The 17524-nt window shown below is 42.4% G+C and overlaps 1 protein-coding gene across 1 annotated transcript in view; it reads left to right on the top strand.

The window, feature by feature from the left end:
* Positions 1–5720: 5720 nt before the first annotated feature.
* The window catches only part of SH3BP5 (SH3 domain binding protein 5), a gene marked incomplete at both ends in the record, with an annotated part of 51080 nt that continues 39276 nt past the window's right edge, over positions 5721–17524 (top strand). The window contains 2 exons of the mRNA XM_080340254.1: positions 5721–5801; positions 7870–7932. Coding sequence (XP_080196380.1) covers positions 5721–5801; positions 7870–7932 — 144 coding nt within the window. The remainder of the gene's footprint in view (positions 5802–7869; positions 7933–17524) is intronic.

Below are 17524 nucleotides of genomic sequence, written 5' to 3'. Positions count from 1 at the left end.
CAACCATTGTGAGTATGGAAGCATGAAAATTTGCTCGAGAAATAAGCCAGAGGAAGTTTTGATTCTGACCACTTCTTAAGTGTTTAATAACCTGCATAATAATTTATAGGGAATTTAAAATCTTCCATAAACACAGTGTATACCTTCAAAAAAATGTATGCACTTAGCTTCTTATCAAAGATTAAGATACAGAGAACTAGATCTTCAAATGTACCGTGACTGTGGGCGAGATCCTACTTAATGTTTAAAAATGTTTTGAACATGTGCAGTATACTTCTGAAAACCAGGAAAGCATATGGGGTTTTTGAATGCTGATAGAGCAATGTCTTTGCTGCAGTTTGGAAGAGGAAGATGGTGGGTTTGTTTTTAAATGAGAAATTCCGTGAGCTAAACTAATTTCTGCAAAAGTCAGTGTAGTAAACTGGTCTTCAGGATTGCTTCGGTTAAGAAATTACACAGAGGATTTTATGCCCATAAATGTATTTTGAGGACCATGTTTTATACACTTTTTTCCTCCTTAGAACTGGAGTGTTTATACTTCTGTGTTTGTTTGATGGTAAGTTATTCAAAACCAAATTGCAGCAGTGCTTAAATATTTTAGATCAACTGGAAGTTAGCCTCTAGCACCATAATCAATGAAAGTAGAAGAACTGTTCAGAGCAGAACTATTTCTCCAGTCCCCTTGAGGAGAGAGACAGTATTCTGTAAGCAAGGCTCTGTCTTTCAGGCTGTTTTCTTCACAAAGGTTTCCATGAACTGCAGATGTGTCTTCAGTAATCAAATGTGTGTTAATTAGTACAGAACTCTGCTCAACATGCTATCAGTATTCAAAAAGAGGAGATACTTGTTTCTTTGATTTGTATTTTAGGCCCTTGCCCCTAGTGCTTGGCAGAAGCAAGCTTTGAGGGCAAGTATGAGCAGAAATCTGAATGTAAGAAGAGATTTGGAAAAAAAAAACCTAACCTTCCTTCAAATCCATTCAGAATCTACCATTATCAAATATGTGTAAAATTACACTATCCATTCACTTTGATTTTCCCCCCTAAATTAAGTACAGTCATTAATGTGTTTCCCCAAGCCATTCTTCACTGATGCATACTTCTTTCCAGCTGATTTCATTTAAAGTGCAACTTCTAGTTCCCCAATGTCTATTAAAAAATGTAATAGCTAATCTGCAAACCATCCTCCAGAACGACGGACAGAATTCTTCTCCGTACTCCTCCCTCAAAGTACAGACCTTTCACTCTTTGCCCTGCCAAATGCTGCCTGTTCACTGAGGATTTCTGTGGGACCAAAAAATGAGGTTACTTAGCAACTTCCTCCCAAAATTAAGACTGTGGCAGAGCTCTTGGTGAGAGCATCCCCCTTGCACAGGAGTTTCCACGCTCCAGGATCTGATGTTAGCAATAAGTACCCCAGATCACAGAATCACAGAATGTCAGGGATTGGAAGGGACCTCAAAAGATCATCCAGTCCAGTCCCCCTGCTGGAGCAGGAACACCCAGATGAGGTTACACAGGAATGTGTCCAGGCGGGTTTTGAATGTCTGCAGAGAAGGAGCACAACCTCTCTGGGCAGCCTGTTTCAGTGCTTTGTTACCCTCATTGAGAAGAAGTTTCTTCTCAAATTTAAATGGAACCTCTTGTGTTCCAATTTGTACCCATTACCCCTTGTCCTATCATTGGTTGTCATCAAGAAGAGCCTGGATCCATCCTCGTGACACTCACCCTTTATATATTTATAAACATGAATGAGGTCACCCCTCAGTCTCCTCTTCTCCAAGCTAAAGAGCCCCAGCTCCCTCAGCCTTTCCTCATAATGGAGATGCTCCACTCCATTAATCATCTTTGTTGCCCTGCGCTGGACTTGTTCCAGCAGTTCCCTGTCCTTCTTGAACTGAGGGGCCTAGAACTGGACACAATATTCCAGATGTGGTCTCACCAGGGCGGAGTAGAGGGGACGGAGAACCTCTCTCGACCTTCTAACCACCCTCCTTCTAATACACCCCTACCGTCATGTCACGACACAGAGGTGTTGCTTGGTGCAATTAAATTGGGAGGTGAAGTAACTTGGATCATGGTTCTTCCAGCACAGGTGCCTCTCCTCATGCTTTTTAGGTGGCCTGTACCATCTCCAGCATAGCTTGTATCAAGCTGCAGCCCAGCCCGGTGGGTCTGGGCTAATCCTCTGCTACAAGCCACTCTGGAATCCCATTAGTGAAAGAGCAAGCTGTTTCTTCCCACTTTAACTGCACAGTGCTTTCTTCAAATATTGAATGCTCCAGACCAGGGTTTTGAAATATTGATATAGGAGAAAGCACAGACTGTCTCAGTCAAACCTTGTTCAGCCTTTATTCAGCCGCCTTGGCATGTGTGGGACCTGTGGGGGAAGCGGAAAGGTCAGGATGACTTTCTGGGGGTGGGGTGGGGTTGGGGAGGTGTCTGGCTTTTAACAGCTCACATAGGAGAAATTTGCCGGGGTGAGATCACTCATGACTTGGCAAAAGTAATGCCCAAATGCCATCGTCCGCAGTTGACACCTTGCACCGTACCGATGTAAGTGGAGCTGGGTGCCTGCCTGTGTGCTGTGCAAGGCTGTTCCTTGGATACTCCTGGGGCTCTGCCACCCTTTGCTGGTGACAGCAGCTTCAGGCAAAGCTGTTTCATGGGGAAGAGAAAAAAAATGAGCATTCAAATAATATTCTTGAGTCTTTTATTGATCTTTATGCGTACTGAATAGTGTCCCTTTCCCTTTTCTGTCAAATCTTGCCCTTAAGGCCACTTTTCTGTTTATGCCTTAATGATGTCGGCAGTGATGACAAGAAAAATGACCTGTGCATTATTCAGCAATTTTTTTGTATATAAATCTTTCTAATGTTTGATATAAATTGTTTGATATAAAATGATCTCAATGGCCTTGGGGGTCTGTGTGGGATTTTGGAGACATGGGGAAAGGGGCTTGTGTATTCATAGCGTCTCTTGCACTGAGCTGCAGGCAGCTCTCCCAACATGCTAATTCTGCTGTGCGACTGAGGAAAGAAACAGCTTGCTCTGCCTTGGTGGTAGCAGATTGATGGATTTGGCTGGAGGATATTTTGAGCTGTGACAATCGTGGGGACTGTCGTGGTGGCAGTGGAACAAGAGGGTCCTCACGGAAACGTTACAAATCCCTTGGGGAGAGCAACGTCTGCGTGGGAGTGTTCCCGTACCCCAAGCAGCGGGCAGTGCTTTGCATGACGTTGCCGTGGGTCAGATTGCGTGGGTCTTGGAGAAAAGCGGCTACAGTAGCTGTTTTATGTAGTTTTGTTTTCTAGAAATGTAAGTGATAACAGTGGGATTGCCAGCATTAACTCTTCCGTATGCTGCTTTGTGTTTTCTGTGCTCTTTTAGGGTGATGAGAACTTTGGATGTTTGACCACCATGGTCTTGGCATGAGCCACAGCACACCAGGGATGAGAGATGCCAGGGCCCTGAGAACCTCTGGCAGCGTGTACACGTTGAATTCCCTTAATGGACAGCAGTAGGGGTAAAACACTTGGCTTTGGCTGATTCAGGTTTTTATTTTCCCACTTTACAAGATTTCTTCTGCTGGGAGAAATTAAGATGTTGCAAACAACCCATCTGCGTTTTTGCAACACCTCCTCTGTTCCCTGATTATTTTAGTTTGTTGGTGTCACTCTCCATGTTTATACTATTTTCAAATGTTTGTGCCACTTCTCCTCTTCCTCCTGCCTTTTTTTTTGGTCTTTTTTTTTTTTTTGGTTGCTTTACAATGTTTGGAAGAGCATGACTGCTTTTCTTTTGCCTTCTTTTTCACCTTATGAACATTAAGTTTTATCTTCTTGTGCTTTGCTGAGATTTTTTTTTTATCTTCAGTTTCACAAAAGAAACTTCTTCACCACATCTAAACTTTCGTTTCATTTTTTTTTGAATCTTTTGAGGAGTCTTGTAACAAAAATGGAGTTAAATTAAAAGTGATACTTTTAAGGTGGAGATATATTCCTCATCTGTTTGAAATGACCTGTTTTCCACCCACAGGGAATGAGGAAGAGGTTCAATGTGGTTGGCGTGATTTGAGGAAGGGCCTTGGCTCAGCCAGTTGCCACTTCTTGCCTCGTTTTTCCTCATGGGTAGCCTGGCCCATGTGCCCTGGTGGGACTGTCTTCTCCATGTCTTGAGGAGGGAAACAGAACATTTGTGACTCTCACTGAAGGGCACTGGACACATGAATACCCTGAACCAAACCCACAGGAGCTTCGCTACCCGGAGTTCCTTGCTTGTACTTCCATTTTCATAGTGCCGTGTTGCACTAACTTCTGCATTCATCAATCAGTGTTGTGTTGGGTATCATGAGCAGTGTGGGCTGGTGGCAAGAGGGGGATTTTATCCTTTAAATCTACCAGTGAGATACTTACTAATACACTTAAATGGCCACAAATGTAGAATCAGTCTGAACATTAAGAAAGCAAAGGGCTGGAAAAATTAGATGTATTCTTGCACGTGGCTAATATTATTTGGGAATTATAGGTGGTTCTTTAATGCTTTAAATGTGGTTTGTATAGATGTCTAAGTGTAAAGAATAAAAGATGAAGGTGGGCGTTTTTGTACTGAATAGCAGTGATGTATCTGCACCACTGCAGAAGCATTACTGAATTGTCAGGCTGGGCAGAGGAGAATGGCAGTTGCGTCTCATTTTGTCTCTCACAGGGCAGCACCTCTTGTCTAAGGCCTTATTTTGAGTACAGACTGACGCCTTTGCATTGGATCTCACTCCTGTTGAAATTGATGGGAGACTATCAGATTTTGTGGTTCTGTGTGAAAAGACAAAGCACAATATTTTTCCTTTTCAATGACAAGAGAACACGCTGTCCATCTCTCTCTGGTGTCGCTGTGATAAGAGAGGGTTGTTTAAAATTTTATGTCTTTGCTGCAGCCCACAGAAGGGGTTTCAGCCGTACCTGAAGTGAGATGAAGAGAAGCTGGTGCCCATCCTTGCTGGTGCACTCAAGGGCTCCCCACTCTTTTCCTGTTAGTGTTTGGGTGCCCATTTGGGCACTGCCCCCATGATTAAGGGTACCCTAATCTGAAGTGCTGTGCTAGCCAGGGGCCACACATGTACACAGCATCGGTGCTTCTTGCAAGAAGTTACTTTTTATTCACAACAAAAGGAGATGTCTTTAGCACTTCTTTTTCTGCTGCACCTGGTAGGTACAATAGTGGCTTGCTCAGCTGCCACACAATAGAAATCTGGATTTCATTTGAATTTTCAAGGTTGTTGAAAGTGCCTTTATTATTTTATCTCCTCCCTTTCTCTCCGCTTTTCTTCTCCAATAGACGTGTCAGCCCCCAGCGGGGCCTGAAATAGAGGAAAGAAGAAAAGAGAGGAGTTAAAAAAAAAAGGTATCGTTAGCATTTCCCTCCACCTGAAACTACTGATGTTGGTTTCACACACTGCAGTTGCTCAGCCCGGCGGGGAGGATGGGGGGGCGAGCAGTAACTATAAAACGGGGCGTTGCGGGGGGAAGGAAAAGATTGGGGGGAGGGAAGAATAAAAAGGAAACCCCGCAATTTTGCACTCGTTTCCTCGTTGCGGTGCGAATGCACAAAGAGAAGGGGGTGTGCTGTGGCGGGGAGGGAGGGGTTCCCCCGGAGGCGGGGCCGGGCCGGGGCGGCCGCGGAGCCGGAGCGGCGGCGGAGCGGGAGGCGCCGGCAGCCGCCGCCATGGAGCCGGGGGGCAGGCGCGGCCGCGCCGCCGAGGAGGGCCCGCGGCCCGAGGAGGAGGAGGTGGACCCCCGTATCCAGGTGAGGGCTGCCCGCCTCTCCGGGGGTGGTGGGGGGGGACACTTAATTTTGTAATTTAACACGTATGTAATAGTCGTTATAATGATTGCCTGTTATTTTTTAAGTATTTTTGCTTTTTGATGCATATGTTCACGCACATCTATATACATACATACACATATGTATATATTTGCCTGTGCAGAGGAGCCCCGGGTGCCGGGGAAGCGGCCCCGGGGTGCCCCAGCCCTTTGTTACCCCGCAGCCCCGGGGATCGCTCTGCTGGGCTCCTTTGGGCATCCCACCTTCTTTCTGCTCCTGTTGGGATCCCCCTACCCTTTGATTTTTGACCATGACAGCATGACCTTGTTTATGAAACAGGGTTGATGCTCAGAAATCCATAAATCCATTTTGTTTTTTTAAAAATTATTTGTTTAAAAAAGGAGCTTTAGTGGGAGGTGGTGTTTCCTCTCTATGCATGCCATCTGAGATGCTTTTTATTCTTGCGTGTTTTCTAAACAAAGCTTTGCTCCCCAAAATCATGCCTTGACCAGTTGCCTGGTGGAAACTTCAGCCGCTCTGTGGTCCCTGAAATGAAATGTATTTTTAGGTCTCTGCAGATTTATGGCTTTTGCCTCCAGCATTGCTGGGACTGTTTGTCGTGAGTGAATATAAGCATGTGTGTACATTGCTAAGCAGATGGATCCCGGGCATAGGGCCCTCCTTGCTGTAATTGTCATTCTTTTCTCCATCGTGAGCATTTCTTTTCCAGGGCCGAGCAGAGCAATTGCAAAATTCACAGAACATGGTTACATAGAGCGAGGCCCTCAGCCAAAAGCCAGCCTGTTAACTGCCCTGATTTTTGAGAAGCCGAGCTGTTAGTGCCTATTGATCTAATTTTGGCCTTGGGTTCTTCAGCTTGCAACATGTTTCCACGTACTTGATTTGGAATATTGTTGGTGAAACAGTGGTTTTGTTGAGCTTTCTGTTTGCTTGAAAACACAGGCTCCTGTGTTGGCCTCTCTGAGAGCCCTAACGGTTCTTAGCCTTACATTAAAGGGCAATTAGGTAATTTCTGTATGACAGTCTGTTTTGGAATACATGGGTATGCAAATATGTATCTTACAAATCCTAGGAGCTGGAAATGAAATCTGACCTCTGAGGATGAGAGAACTGAACTGTTGAAATGAATTCCTTTCTGATTGTAACCAGAGTCATTCTTGTACTCCGCTGGGAAATCACTGAAGTGACAATCAATTTACAGTGTTCGGCTTGTACAGCTGAACATTTCAAGGCGGGTTCTGTTACACCAGTTGAAAATTAAATAACGTTTGAGTTAGAGAACACTCCTGTTGAAATCGTGGGGGCTCACATGGAGTAACATGTTACTCGAATAAAGAAGGCTGTTGGAGTCTGCTCCGGAGGGTTGCTTTTTGTGGTAAGAAAGTCATTAAGAATGAGCTTTGTTTTTACTTCATGCTTCATGCCAACACCACCTCTAGTAAATATTTATTCAAGGGATTTAACACCTTTGTTTTTGGTGTTAAGAGATCAAAAATGTTGGCACAAAGGCAGACTAAGTAAACATAATCATATGTCCCATTGACTGGTTGTGTTCTAAAATGGTTTGCCAAAGTCCAGAGTAAAATGCCTCGCGTGCTGCAAGACATATTTCTTATCAATGCTGTGCTTTCACAGTACGGCTCCTGTGATAGTACTGACTTCATGCTAATCCTTTTGGAGTGTGTGTATCTCACTGGAAACTAGCAAATACTGGCTGTATTGATTAACAAGACAGAACTTACTGTACCTTATGTTTATTTTTAATAGTGAGGAATAAGCCAGCACAGGAAATGTACCGCCTTAAAATAAAACTATAGAGCTTCTCTGATTATTTTTCTTGCAAGTAGCAAAATAGAAGACCAGGGGCAAAGTTATTCTAAATGTCTCGAGGTTTCCTCTTTTTGCTGAATTTGTAAGCCACGGCCCTTGTGAGCTTTCAGTGGGGATGCTGAAGAGCCTTCTCAGACACTTTTTCCCCTCTCTGATTCCTTAAGATGTGTTTGACATTTCTTTCTTTCTTTCTTTCTAGGGGGAGCTGGAAAAACTCAATCAATCTACAGATGATATCAATCGGAGGGAGACAGAGCTGGAGGTACAGAATTCATACTTGCATTTTCCTTTTGTGCATGTTGGATTTTGTGAGCAACTGAAGAGTATTTTTGAGTAGGTTCCCTCCTGAGTTGTGCTATCCTGAATGGTAATTTGGCAGCTGGAGTTTGGTGATGATGTTTCTAATGGTGTGCATTGAGCTAACAGCTGGAACAGAAAGGGAGAAGGTAGAGGAATGCTGACATTGTAAACCCCCGATGCAGAGAACTCCATCCTCCCACTGCCAAACTTTATTTTTAGGTTTTGAAACTAAACTTGGAGAACTTCTGTTTTTACAAGTGACAGTTTGGGGTTTGTGTTATTGTGATTATAGACAGTGAAAGTTTATTTGGCTCAGAGGTCTTTGCCATACAATTACATGCCGGGATCTCCTCCTTGGTGGCTGTTTTTTTTAGCTTGTTAGTTTTGCCTTTTCTGTCATTACTTTCTGAGTAAGGAAAGCAATGAAGGAAAGTTGAAGGAAAATACTTCCTAGTAGTAGAAAGAGGTTTTCTTAGGCACTTAAAATTCTAATAGAAAGTTCTGAAGAAATTGTTTCTAAAGCCCCAAATTTGAGCTTCAACTACTTGATAGTTATTCTGGAAGACTCAGCATTATTTATCTAATAACAAATGATAACAAACTGTCTTACTTGTGTGTCTCTATTTTCTTTTGTTAACTGGAAAACAAAGAAGATAAAGCCAGGAGAAGTGTAAGATGAGTATGCTGCTAAAGAAAAACTGGCATAAGATGCTAGTTTACATCCTACATAATTCTGATAACATTACAGTATTTTGAATACTGTCTCAAAGCATGCTGAGATTGCAGTGATTAACATAATCTAAAAGTACATCTATAGATTTCTCTTCTGGGTCCTCAAAATGTTAGTCTGGCTTGTTTGTTTGCGGGGTGGTTGGTTTTCATGAGATGAGTACCTGGAGCATGGGATGGTTCCTGGTGGTATTTCAAACTATTGGAGTATCTACTGTATGCAGCAAATGGAATATAGGGTTATGAACTTCTTTGGAAACAAAGCAGCCTTGTTGTGTGGCTGTTTTCTTCTCCCTGCTTGTTTGCATTTTTTGTGCTTTGTGGCTTGTAGATCATGAATTTATTGGCAAATAAACATAGAGGAATAGGGGACTGTTTTTATGCAAAATTAAACTATGTTTCAGCTGTGACAGCGGTGTCACAAGCTTGATTTAGATTTTATGAGTGAACTTTAAAACCCAGTATGCTGCTCTGCAACGATACCAATTAAATGGACTTCAGGACTCTTTAAATACATATATTAAAAAAAAAAATCATTATATATATATTTTTTTTCCGTCTCCTTATTTCATGCTGAGGTACTGAAATTGAAAGATGGTGCTATGGATAGTTGCCTGGATTTCATTAATCTTGTCATAACCCTGCACTGAGGACATATTATGAGGCAGATAGAATAGTATAATGCAAATGCATACTCATGAAGTAAGTTCCAATGACTTAAGATGGGATTTTACTACTTGATGAAAATTATTCATGTGTTCAAGTGTTTGTAGAGCCTGGAGATAAGTAGCTACTGTGTGTGTGACATGTGCTGATGAGCTTGAAAGGCTCCTGTATATATTATTGTAAATAAAAGAATGATGTTTCCACATTAGCTTGTTCTTCACGTTGCTGCTTACTTTACTTTGTCTAAGAAAACACTAGGTATCCAGTAGTGCACAGAATGATTATATGGTGCTTTCTACCTCTGTGTCATTAAAGGTTTACTGCAGATCTGTCTGTAGTACTTACTGTACACAGTGTTTGATGGAATTAATTTCAAATATCATCAACAGTATGCTCTCTCATGAATGTTTTCTCTTTGCTTTTCATCTGGAAACCTTACTGGATTGAAGCCAGTTAGTGGTATCATGCAATGGCATAATTTTTTAATCTGAAAAGATTTTCATTACTTTTGATCTGCTTAAATTCTGAGGACAAATGCAGCTGCGTGATGTAAGCAAGGCTTAATTTATATATGTGTTGATAAGTGCATTTTAAATGGACTTAAGACCTTTCTAGAGGAAAGATGCTAAAAAACCCACCCAGCACTTGTGGTTAGAAGAAAATTCCTGCCTTTATACTCTAGACAAGAAAAGAAAGCTTTGCAAGCAGCCTGATAGGATAAATTCAGACTTTGGAAGGGAAAGTTTAGAACTGGGATCACTCTACTTCAAAGACTTCCAAAATCCTTGAATGCTGCTGAGAATGTGGGCTGCTGGGATAGCCAGGCCGAGTTTGCCTTTGAAGATTTGCTGTTTCGGCTGTTATTTGCCGCTTTGGGTCCCTCTTGCTACCCCTCCTAGTCTATGGTGTTGCTGCTACTGCAAGATACTTCATTAGCAGAAATATGTGGATTTGTGTTTCTTTTTTTAAACCAGACAATGGAATTGCATTTATCCTATTCTTCTCTTATTATTTTCTTAATCTTTTCGATATGTGGTCATAGTTGACTTTAGTGGGAACACAGGATCATTAGGCTCTTTCTAGCACAAGATACTGATTGCCAACTTCCTCCAGCGTGACTTTGCAGTCCATACATTCCCACTGTTGAATTTAGTCACAGAATAATCTGGAAAAGCAATGGGAGCATTTGAGTGGAGGGTTATATTTCTTTGAAGGAAGTTCAGAAAAAGACACCCATGTTTTTGTGACTTGTACTATCTGTTAAGGGACTGAAATCAGTAGAAGCTTCTTGAGTTTTAAGACTACAGTCTCTTGGTGTAGCCGCAGACATGTCCGTGTTTGAACAATATAGAAAATACTGGCATTTGTTACTCACAGAGGTGATGAAATGAGGAATTCTGTTTCTGATCAGCCTGCCTTTTTTTAATCTTTTAAAATAAGTTCTGCACCTAAACCACCTCTGAAGGAAGTGGATTTGCATGTGTGGCATGATTGAACAGACACGTTGAAGTTGGCTAATTCTATTCTTTTACTTGGTATAATTACTCATTTTTTTTCTCTCTTTTGACCTATCGTGTTAAACCCTGGAGAAATAACCTGACCTGAATGATCCTCACAGCCTGTTCAGGAGTTGTGGAGCTGCTAAAGGGCACTGAGTGGCTGGTAGTTATATGTTGCGTTAATGTATTGCCTGTTAATGAATCTTTGATTAGGCTTGATTTAAAATCCATAACGCTGCTCATACTAAGTGCAACACTGAGCATTACTGACACAGCCAAAGGATGAAAGGGTCCTCTGAGAGATTTAACACTTGACTCCGCTAACATGCCTGTTTATGTTTGAAGTGGCTGAAGAGGTGGGGGAAACATCTTGCCACGGAGATACAAGTATGTTTTGGCCAAATGCAAGTTCGAGCGGTGCCTTTTGCTATTTGAGCTTTTTTCCTGTTTATTGGAAACACATGTCCATCTGAACTCACATCAGGAGTTGCAAATGTACGTAACAAGTGTGCACAACTCGCCTGTCCAGCTAACTTGTACGTGTCTTTGGCTTCTGAAAGCACAATTCAGATGTGACAAATTCACCCAGGGACCCTCTGGCAGCATTGCGGGAAGGGGAAATACAGCACATACCATTAAAATGACCACTGGAATCCCAGCTATCCCACATGTGGTTTTTGTTAGAGAGAGCTTTTTGTGTTGCTGGAGCTACGAGCTTGCCCGTGTTTGTTAGAGAGGAGATGGTTGCACATGGAAGCCAGAGCTGAACAGTGCTGCTTTCAGCCATGCTTGTTGTAAATAGGGCCTGGTTAGGATCCTTCTTGTATGCTTGCCTAGATCCTCTAGTCCTGATCTGCAAGACTGTGTTACTTTTAGCTCCGGATTTATCCTAAAGGTCACCCTGGGTTGGTGTCGGGTAGAGTCAAAGGAAAGGGATGGAGCAGCTGTGGCGCTCTGTCACTCGTGAGCCTTGTTGGCATTTGAACATCTCTCAGAAGAGGAAGGGCTATTTTATTTAGAGTTGCTCTTCTTACTTCCTCGCTAAAATACTTGATTTTGGGGTAAAGCTCATGCTTTTGACCCTGTCATGTGCAAGAATTTTAAGTAGACTTAAAAAAAAATAAATTCCTCAATCTTTCAAGTTTTAGAACAATGAGCTGTCAGTGGCAGGAACCTCATTCTGAGCGTGGCTGCTTGGCCTGGGGAAACACTTATCTCTAGAAACATCCGCTGTCTTATCAACATCCTTGTGCAGCATTTTCCAGTGTCCACAAAAGAGTACGCAGATAACGGGGAAGCAGCTCACTGGCTGATGTTCCTGCAGGTTTTTGGAGCGCGATATACACGCACAATGGATTTGTCCAGCACTAGCACAACAAATCTTCCCATATCTCTTTATAATCTACTTTTTTCCATAGGAAGTGGCTCCTGTGTGTGGGTTGCGTGTTCTGCTGCTTATTTTGCCTTCCACTTTCATCTACGGATGAGTAAGGAAAAGTTCCTTCCTCCTCTATGGCCCTGGAAAGATTTTGTCGCCCGAGTGAGTCAAAGGGCTTTACTTGATTCATGTTCTTGAGGCAGAGGTGGGTTTCTAGCTGAAGGGAGGAAGGGTTAGGCAGAGTAATCTGTTTTGGAAGGAGCACCCAGTGCCTTCTTTTCGTTCCCCTCTTCTAAGAGGACTAAAAATGCCAGTGTATTTGTAGTCTCAATCCGTAACTGTCTGCAAGCAAGGGGTTAGAGCAATTTCCAAATATCAATTTTTATTGTTCTTAAATGGCAAATTAGTAGCTGCGGGGGAAAAAAGACTTTTCCCCATGCTTAAAAAATGAGAAGTTACTTAACCCCTTCCTTACACTTTCTTTTTAAGCTTTGGTAGTCAGTCTGTTTTACAGAATGGCTCAGGCACCAAACAGATGTTAATAATGTCGTTAACCTGTTTGATGCCCTGAGGTAGGTTTCTGAGCACATGCCTGTGCCTCTGGTGTGTATGTAACTGGGAAGCCCTCCTGCTTCTCACACTTGGACGTTGTTGGTACCAATACTATTTTAACTTGGAAATGAGCTTTTGCAGCTGGTAGGTCTCTGCAGCAGAGGAAGGCAGGTGTGGATACCGCCTGCTTCTTGCAAGTAGGTGAAGCCTGTCTCTCAGTCAGCAATTTTATTTTTCCATGCACCTCCCTGGCTGGCTTAATGGGCTGTCAGATGTTCTGCACACTAAATTGTCAGAAAGGTCATAGCACAACCTTTGTAAATGAAATTTAGGTGTGCTTCATACCCGGTGGATTTGTTAAGTTCATTTTAAAAAGAAAATTATTTGAAAATACATGCTTCATTTGATGGGCAGAAATAGTTATTTGCCTGTCATCTGGCATCTAGCACCAGCTCATCACTATCACTCATGAGAAAGGAAAACAAGTATGTTTTATCTTCCCGGAGGTACAGTTTAAGTGTAAAATTGTATTTTAGTTTCTTTTTGCATTTGAAGGTGGATCTACAAAATGCTGCTGTATGGATGGCCTGTCTTCAAGTGTGGTCCCTCTTCTGGTGCAGTAGCAGATAGCTGCCCAACAGCAAGTTACTGGAAACAAAGTTTGCTTTTAATAATGAACTATTGCAGCAAAGGCCTTTGTAAAGTAGCAGTCTGGCATGGTTCCTCCCTAAAACTGTGCGTGTGAAATCTCTCATTTGGGACAAAGGTGCGAAGGATTTCCAGGAAGAAAGTTGATGAGAGTGGAGCTCTTGCACCCATAGAACAAGATGTTGAGAAGTAAACCACGGCAGTTAATGCGATGCACCAAGTGCTGCGCCTGCTGGAGTGTGTGGATGGCAAACACTGAGGTAGTGAGAGTCTAGTTATTAAGACTATAACTTAAGTAAGAAGTTTTGAGTGTTTTTTTTTCCACCTTGCAACATGCATTGAGGGTAAAGTGCCTTAATCAGCTTTTGTCCAGATTTATAAAGGTTTATCATCGTCTTATCTGAGCAAGTCGTAAGGAGAAAACATTGGAAATGTTAGCCAGTCAGCTTCCAGTGTCGCCTTCCTCTTTGCAAAATCACTAACAGGTGTTCTTAAAAATGATCACAGAAGATTATGAGCGAGTAGTGGGGGAAAAGGGCTTTTGAAATGTTGTTTGAGATGTCTGATGTCAGTTGCATTGCTTCTGTTAAGTTTATCCAGTCTGTGCAGGTATTCAATGCAGGGATGAGAAAGGAACTAGTGTGGTTTTGTTTGTTTCTTTCTTTCCTTTTTCCTAAAAAAACCCTAGAAATAGCTTGACTTGCAATGTTTATACCTAAGGCTGCATGCTTGCTTTTATCCATAACTAGCCTTTCTGCTGGGGAAGCATCACCTTCAAGGAACTGAGATACAAAAATGAGAAATTGGGGACCGTGCTAGAAAAGTTGCATGGCATGTGCTGCACCGTCTTGGTTTGGCTCCTGGCAACATGTTGCAGGAATTGTCATCTTTTCCGTTCTTTATTATCCATGTGTGTGAGGTAAAGGTTGGAATGAAGCATGAGTTTGGCAGTTAAATAGTTACGCTTGTAGGAAGGCACATCACAGCAGGGGATTTGATATCCAGGTTGAAGGTGGTGCAGTTGTCCTCCTAACACAGGCTGGAGACCATGGATGAGCTGCACCACTGTGCTGCTCCTGAGCCTCCAAGGTTTTGATGTGAGTGATTTTGCAGAAAATACCATCAAGAGCATTTATAGCTTTGAACCACTTCACACGTGGGTCAAAGTGTCTGACTGACAGTAATACAGGAAGCCAGCTATAGAACAGGGAATTAAATTGATTCTCAAGTTATTGCCTTGACCACAAGCCCATCCTTCCCTTGAACCGCAGATGCGCCTTTCATGTCACTTAAGTAGCAAGTGCACCAAGCCTGGCGCTCTTGATGTGATTGCCTTGGTGCTTCTGACCTCCCCAGTTTCACATGAAGAGTAGAAATAGCTGCTGCACCTGTATTTCTTATTTAAGCTTCTCCAGGGGCACCTGCTCGGGAAATTTTGTGTGTCCCAAGGGTGCTGACTTTTACAGCATGTGGCAGGGCTGACGTACTGAGCGTGGCCACGTGTTTGCTGGAGGGTGCTGTGCCCCTGCACATGGGATGTGTTGCCAAAGCCCCCAGATGGGAGCCCCCTGGCTGCTGAGACCACAGGAGCTGAATCTGTTTGGATTAGGGAGGCTGGGTGGTGTGAATGCACTGGGCTGCTGTAGGAGTAGATATGCAATGTGGGATCGTTTGCTTTTCTGATGTAGTGGGGAGTAAAACTTGTGTGGGTTGTGCAGGAGAGGGCATGGGTTTGGCATTACACCTTCTCAGAAACCTCAGTATCTTCTTGATAGGACAAGAGAAAGTGCCCTCAAGTTGTGCCAGGAGGGGTTTAGATTGGACATTAGGAAAAAATTCTTCACAGAAAGTGTTGTCAGGCACTGGAACAGGCTGCCCAGGGAAGTGGTTGAATCACCATCCAAGGAGGTGTTTCAAAACGCATAGATGAGGTTCTTAGGGACATGGTTTAGTGCCAGAGTTAGGTTATGGTTGGACTTAAAGATCTTGAGGGTCTCTTCCAACGGAAATGATTCTATGCTTGTTGAAGTTGAAGATGTCCCTGCTCATTGCAGGGGGATTGAACTAGATGACCTTTAAAAATCCCTTCCAAACCAAACTATTCTATGATTCTTGCTGTGTCTGAATGGGAAGTCTGGGAACCTTTGAGGGACTGGCCCCAGCAGAGTGGAAGCATCTGCTTATTCTCTCATGCAGAAGGTGGTGGAGCCTTCAGGCTTGTGCTCCTGACAGTCAGGAGCCTGAGAATAAATGTCATTTAAAATAAGCTATGTGATGGATGACATGGGTATAGAGTTCTGGGCTGTTTTGATTTTCATTATTGTTCTTCGCTGGAAGAAATGAGGACAGTCAGACCCAAATAAAGCCTGAATATAAGAAGCAGGCATCTTTTGGGGAAAATTATATAAACTGGAAGTTGACTGCGATGTATTCTTCAGCTGGAGCTCCCTGTCCTGTGTAAGTAGCTACCACGTGAAGTGGGGCTGTGCTCGTGGGTGAACGTGGGCTGAACCATTTGCGAGGCCTGTGCCTCAGGTGCCAAGTTATAGGAGTAGCTGCAGTTTAGTAATTTGTATGTGCTTCTTCTGAGTTGACGGGAGATTAATGGGTACAGAAGTTGCTGTTAGTTTGACTGCTCTGTCCTTAGTGTATTTTGGTTTGGTTTTTTTCTTTCTTTTTTTTAAACTCCAGGTGAAGGTCAGTCATCTTTTTCTTATTGGATAAGAGTGTTCATAATTATTATATGAATAAATTTGGGGTAGGTCTCAGCACAGATTTGGTAGTGACAGTTTCTTTGTTCCAAGTGCTTATCTTGATGAATCATTGCATAGGACTTTTTTTCTTAATGTGTGTACATTTGTGTTTTTCTTTAACTATTTGCTTTCCACAGCTAGTGTCCTAATAAGCAGCTTTCACAATGGAAGTAAGAACCAAAAGCCCAGGCTCATTTAGAAATGAGTTTTTTATTTTGTTCCTGCACTTGTAGGAAGAAAAAAATGTTAAATATACTTCAGTATTTAATATTTTTCTTGCAATATAGTCATTATGCTTGCAGTCTTATTTCAGTTACGTGTGAAACTCATTTTGAGCAGTGAACCATGTAGTGTCCAGTACTTTAGTTGGAAATATTCAAACTCTTCTCACTGAGAAAATCATTGACTCGATACATATTGTTTGAATTATACATTTCAGGCTTTCATTAAGAAATGAGATTATTGACTGGATTGGAATTAATAAAATAATAAGCTAATGTGCATTTAATTCTCTGGTTTTGACCTTGTTACCCATTTGAATACCTCCTTAGAAAAACTGCAGTGCCTTAAGAATCTAAAGCTATTTGCATTGGGCTAAAATATTATTGGTGCTGGTTAAGGTTTTGGGTAACACCAAAAAGGAAGTAAAGAAGCTTTTACAGATGTATGTTGCTTTTTCTGTAAAAAAATAATGTATTATTGCAGTTTTTCTCCCCTTTTGAGAGCATAGTGGTAGGTTCCAGTGTATTTTAATTCTTCCAATTAATAAACAGTTGTACATTCTAGAAATCGTCAACAGTAATGACAAAAACCTTCTGAATTAGAGCACTTCTTCAAGCCAGCTGCTTCCTGATAATCAACATGTCATTCTAGCAGCAGGCTGTGTAAATCCTGCTCTCTAATTAGAATTATAAGGCTTGTCAAGAGCTCACATGGCCCTTCCTCTTCGTCTCCTTAAATCCTGGGCCAGGTCCCAGCCTGAATTTGCATCTCTCTGCAATAATTGCATTGATTTAGAGTCTGTGTTGGATGCTGAGATCGAAATCAGAATCACTTTGCTTGAAGGTGTGGAAATTACAGAGAAAATTTTTAATTGCTTCAGCTAATCATGTAAAGAGGGCAACTCATGCAGTTTGGAAGTACTTTTCAAAATGTAGTAAATAATGACAGTGAAATGCAAAGTAGATATTCAAGGTCAGGGTGGATGGGGCTCTGAGCAGCCTGATCTAGTTGAAGATGCTCCTGCTTGTGGTCAGGGCGTTGGACCAGATGAGCTTTGAAGGTCCCTTCCAACCCAAACTGTTCTATGGTTTTATGATTCTGTGATCC

This window comes from Nesoenas mayeri (genome assembly GCF_963082525.1).
Source record: "Nesoenas mayeri genome assembly, chromosome: 2".
In the NCBI taxonomy this organism is placed as follows: Eukaryota; Metazoa; Chordata; class Aves; order Columbiformes; family Columbidae; genus Nesoenas; species Nesoenas mayeri.
This window is presented reverse-complemented; position numbering and strand designations above follow the sequence as displayed.